At 25.7% G+C, this 5,894-nt stretch overlaps 1 protein-coding gene across 1 annotated transcript; it reads left to right on the top strand.

Moving 5' to 3' along the window:
- Positions 1 to 2,703: 2,703 nt before the first annotated feature.
- Phum_PHUM120320 (cytochrome P450, putative) lies at positions 2,704 to 5,846 on the top strand (the record flags this gene model as incomplete). The annotated part of the gene is made up of 11 exons (XM_002424172.1): positions 2,704 to 2,947; positions 3,383 to 3,513; positions 3,601 to 3,713; positions 3,796 to 3,912; positions 4,048 to 4,124; positions 4,233 to 4,434; positions 4,720 to 4,876; positions 4,959 to 5,128; positions 5,203 to 5,281; positions 5,390 to 5,641; positions 5,733 to 5,846. 11 exons carry the CDS (start codon positions 2,704 to 2,706, stop codon positions 5,844 to 5,846), a joined length of 1,656 nt encoding a protein of 551 aa, XP_002424217.1.
- Positions 5,847 to 5,894: the final 48 nt, after the last annotated feature.

Raw genomic sequence — 5,894 nt, 5'->3', positions numbered from 1 at the left:
AAATGACGTTTCCGGTTCGTTTCGTAATTTTATTTTCATTCGTTTCCGGTTTTCCAGATTCTTCAGATTCACTTCGATTTAAATTCGATTTAAGTTTTTCAATAAAAAAAATTAAAAATATTATAATTATTAAAAAAAAAAAGTAATTAAAATCTCGTCAAAAAATTATTAATAAAAATGAAACGAAAAAAATTTTCCCGCCAAAAAAAAAAACTTAAAACAACCCCTAAATCGGTTTTAATTTGACGAAAAAAAAAAAAAATGGGGAGAGAGGAAGGCGGGGAGAGAAAGAGAAATGAAAAGGAAAAAAAAAAAAGTTTGAATATTAAAAAAAAAGGAAAGGAAAGAAAATTTTATTATTATTTTTTTATTTTTCCCAAAGGAATTTTTTTTCCTTTTCCCTTTGAATACCCACCGACCGATTTAATAATCGAATGTTAATTATTATTATTATTATTGTCGTTAATAACAATCGTCGCGATAATTAATAAAATGAGGAGTGGGGGGAAATTAAAAAGTCAATAATAAACTTTTATAAAGAGTTAAAAAGGAATCACGTTATGGGAAATTTGTCGCCAAAATGTAACAAAAATTATCATTCGTTTTTTGTTTATAAATAATAATAATAATAATGATAATAATGATGATCCGAATTAATTTTTTTTTCGCAAAAATGAATTGTAAACGTCACTTTTTCGTTTTTCAAATTTAAAACGAACGTTTGTTTTTGTTGTTTTTCTTCTTTTATTTTTTTTTATTTAAAAGAAAACCGTTCGGTCGAACAAAAACAAAAAACAAGTTAAAGACACGTTTTTTAGACATGTCGTGTCTTTAAATAAATTGCATTTTATTATTTATTTTATGATTTTGACAGTTTTTTTGTTTTAATTTCGGCTATCAAATTTTTTTTCCCTTTTTTTTCGGTAAATAACTATCATCATTATCATTATCATCATCATCATCATTATCGTTAACCGTTACTTAATAGAAACTCATCGTTATATTATTATTATTATTATTATCGATTTTTTTTTGTTATTTTTTTTTTTAAAATTTATTCATGCGTGAGTATCATTTTATACGTATATATGTAAAAACTTTCAAACGTCGTTTTTTCTATCTTTTTCTTTTTTTTTTTCTACTTTTTTTTATTACTTTTTTATTTTAATGACGTCATCGGATTTAAATAAAATAAAATAAAAAATTTTTTTGGCATAATTTTTTTTTTTTTTCCAGTCAGAAACCTTTAAACAACGTCAGATGTCGGTTATATATATTTAAAATTTTCTTTTTTCGCTTTGTTTGATTTTGTATCCTTTCTCTTTCCTCCTCCCCCCCCCCCCAAACGAAAAATAAAATAAAATAAATATTAAAAAAAATATATATATACATATATATATTTTTTTTTCCTCTTGTGGAAACGATTTTTATTACGGTAATATTATTTTAAATTATTACTTTTTAATTTGAAAATCCCCTTTCCCTCCCTTTCCCTCCTCTTTTCTTCCCACCCCGAGAAAAAAAAAAAAATTTTTTTTAATTTTTAATTAATTTTTTATTTGAAAAAAAAAAAGGTTTATTTAACAAATTGATGATATACATATTTTTTTAAAAAATAAAAATCATTATTATTATCATTTACATTTAGTAAAATATATAATACACGTTTTCTTATTACGCCACTGTTCAAAATAATTTTTTTTTTTTTTTTTTTTTCTTTTTATATAAGCAAAGTCTTTTTAGGTTTGTATTACAAATTGCATAACCGCAATTTTTTTTCTTATTTTTAAATTGTTTAAAAACTTTTTTGCCTTATTTTTTTTAAACGAATTATTATTATTATGATCGCAATTGTTCTTAATAAAATTATTATGTGTATAAAAAAAAAAAAAATTATTCTTCCCCCTTACACGAAACTAATAATTTTTACTTGTTTTCACCGTCAAATTAAAAAAAAAAAAAAAAAAAACTTTGAAACTTCGTTTTTATAAATAAATCATCGACCTTGTTGTAATCACAATTTAATGACACGTCACAACAGTTGAAATTGCTAAAAAAAAAAGAGTTCTAATTCCACGAACGCTAATAATAATAATAATAATAATAATAATACGGCCAACGTAAAGCGTAAAGCAAAAAAAAAACAAGTTTTTATTAATTTATTTATTTATTTATTTTTCAATAGTTGTTGGCCTTTGACGTAAACAAATTTTTTTTTTTTTTTAAACGATTACAAGCATTTTTAAGTTATTATTTCGTGTATTTAGATTAAACGAAAATTTTTAAAGTTATTTTTACGTAATAAGAAAAAAGAAACAAAATAGAAACAAAAGGAAATAATTTATCAGTCAGTGCGTTATCAAGTAAGTTATTAACAATATTTATTTTGTCGCATTTGAAACGAAATTACGTCATTCAATTTAATACAAAACATTTTTTATATATAAAAATAAATAAATAAATAATAATGATGATGATGCTAATGACGATGAGTTTATTAAAAAAAAATTTTTTTTTTAAATTCTACTCACCGCCAACGACGACATTTATTTTTAACAAAAAGAAAAAGCAAAAGAAAAAATTAAACAAAATAAAAATGGCCTTGGCATTGAAAACCTCGTCCTTAACATTTTTTTTTTCTTTTTTTTTAAGGATTTTTATTTACGAATGAATTTTTTTTTTTAACCAAGAAGGAAAAAAAATATGAAATCGATTAAATTCACATTCAAATTAATCAAAAATAATCGTAATAATAATAATGATAATAATATTAGACGATTACACGAGATTTGTATTAAAAAAAAAAGAAATATTTCTTCGTCCGCGAACCGCCGCGAAAATGAAAAAAACGTTGAATATGAAGAAGCAAAACCTTACAGTGAAATTCCAGGACCGAAACCGTTACCTATACCTTACATTGGAAATTTATGGAGATTATTACCCTTCGGTAAGTTTTTTTTCATTATTCATAATAATAATAATAATAATAATAATGATTAAATTAAAGAAAAAAGTTTTTTTTGTTAAATATCGATCGTAATATTGACGGCGTTAATTCAAACGCATGGCGGCTTTTAATAATTAAAATTGATGTTATATTAAATTATCAAAATTCTCGTACCTTTCATCTTTCTCTCTCTCTCTCTTTCACTCTCTGTCATTCTTTACTTCTTTTTATCTTTTCCTCTCTGTCTTTGTGTACGATCGACAACTCTTTGATCGTATTTGGAGCCTCTATTATTCTCGCGAATCGAATAAATAATTAAATTATTCCATTATCGAAATGCCATCAAAAACAAATAATAATAATAATATTAATGATAATAATTAAAATTAGAAAAATCACGTGACGCACGTTTTTATTTTTTTATTTTTCTTACAGCCAGGTATGGGAAAGCGGGTTTTTTAGACATGCACGATTTACTTTACGAAGATTATGGACCCATAGTTAAATTCGACGGACTCGGAACTATAAGTCAAGTTTATTTATTCGATCCGGAAAGCGTGGAAAAAGTAAATTATCGTAAAAACTTGTTATTAATTATTCAAACAAACGAACAAACAAACAAACAAACAAACTTTGTCGTTTTTTTTTTACAGATGTATAGAAACGAATCGATATGGCCGATAAGAATGGGTTTACCATCAATTCAATACTATAGAGAAGTTGTAAGAAAAGATTTTTATCAGGGGATTGCAGGTTTGATAACGAGGTAATTTCCAAAAAAAAAAAATCAATAATCTGTTTGTTTTATTCAAAAACCGCCTGTTTGTTTGTTTGTTCGTTTGTTTAAGCAATGGCGAAGAATGGTACAAATTTAGAAAAGCGACAAATCAAGTCATGATGCAACCTAAAAATGTTAAATTATATTTAAATTCTGTCGTTGACGTCGTCGATGATTTCATAGAAAGGTTACGTATGATGATGATGATGATGATGATAATAATAATAATAATAATAATAATAATAATAATAATAATAATAATAATGATGATGATAATGATAATTATTATACTATATTTATTGATTTTTTTTTTTAAATTTAGAATTCGTTACATACGTTTACCAAATGACGAAATGCCGGATAATTTTTTAGACGAAATAAATAAAATGTCACTGGAAGGTTTGTATTGTTTGTTCGTTCGTTTGTTATTGTCCAGTTCATTCATTCTTTAATCACTCGACAAACAAACGAACTAATAAAATCTTTATTTTTTATTTTCTTACGCAGCGTTCACATTCATAACTTTAGACACGAGATTAGGTTGTCTTAAAAACAATTTAAATCCAAATTCCGAACCTGATAAAATGATTACGTCAGTACGAAACATAATCAATTTAATTTTTCAATTGGATTTTAAACCTTCTCTATGGCGTTTGTACCCGACAAAGGATTGGAAAAAATTTGTACAATCTATGAATTATTGTTTAGAGTGAGAATTTCTTTTCTTTTTATAATTTTATTAATTAATTATAAACTATTTCCGGTTATATATAAAAAAAAAGATTTTTAACGTAAAATGTTTACGTTAAATTTAAGCCGTGTTTTTAAAGTTTGTTCGGCTTTTCACACGTTAGATTTTTTTATTTTATTTTATTTTACTACCTCTTAAATTTAAAAAACAACATAAAGAGTAAAAAGCCTAAATAATAATAATAATAATAATAATAATAATAATAATAATAATAATAATAATAATAATAATAATGTTTTTTAGATTTTCATTAAAACACATAAACGCTAAATGGGAAAAGATAAAAAAAGGTGATGAAGAAACGAGTCGAAGCATTTTAGAAAGTCTTTTACATCAGACAAAAGATCCTAAAATTCCATTAATTATGGCTGCTGACACGCTTCTTGCCGGTATCGATACGGTGAGTTTAAATTTTCCATTCCCACACCCCATCCCCCATGCCTCCCACGTGCTTTTCATCCATGTTTTTTTTTTTTTTAAAGACGTCAAACACTTTGAGCACGATACTTTACTACCTTTCGCAAAATATGAAAAAACAAGAGAAATTATTCGATGAATTAAAAATTTTACTACCGGAAAAAAATAGTCCGTTCACCGAAGACGTTTTAAATAATTTAAAATACGCCAGAGCCGTGATTAAAGAGAGCGAAAGGTAATATCATCATCATCATCGTCATCATCATTATCATTATCATTATTATTATTATTTCTCATTCATTATTATAGATTGAATCCGACGTCGAGTGGTAATCAAAGAGTATCGACAAAAGACATGGTTTTAAATAATTATCAAATTCCAAAAGGGGTAATTTATTATTATTATTATTATCATTACTAATATTATTATTATTATTATTATTATTGTGATTTTTTTCTCTCTCGCCCCTCCATCATCGCTCGAATCCATCGACAGACGAGTTTATTCGTGTGCAATTCGGTCATGTGCAAAATGGATAAATATTTCAAAGATCCCCACGATTTCATACCGGAAAGATGGTTGAAATCAACCGGAAATCGTAAAGCAGACGACGTCGACGACGGCGGCGGTAACAACGAATATAAAAAAACACATCATCCTTTTGTTTATCTACCCTTCGGATTCGGACAAAGGAGTTGCATCGGTAAAAGATTTGCTTATTTGGAATTAGAAGTTGCTGTGGCGAAGGTAAAAAAAAAAAAAAAAACATTTTCCCCTTCCCCCGCTTTTTTTTTCAAAATGGCGCTGAAGTTCTATTTTTTTTTTCTTTCTCTTTCAGCTGGTGAGAAATTTTAAAATCGGTTACGATCACGAACCAATGACGTGGGTTACGAGACTCGTTAAAGTACCAACAAAACCGTTAAAATTTAAAATGACCGAAAGAACGGAATAAAAATTTAAACTTTCAATAACACAATAATTATTATCATTATCTTTTTTT

This window comes from Pediculus humanus, genomic scaffold (assembly GCF_000006295.1).
Source record: "Pediculus humanus corporis 1103172107469 genomic scaffold, whole genome shotgun sequence".
Lineage (NCBI taxonomy): Eukaryota > Metazoa > Arthropoda > Insecta > Psocodea > Pediculidae > Pediculus > Pediculus humanus.
The sequence above is the reverse complement of the archived record's forward strand: the minus strand, read 5'-3'. Positions and strand labels throughout refer to the sequence as shown.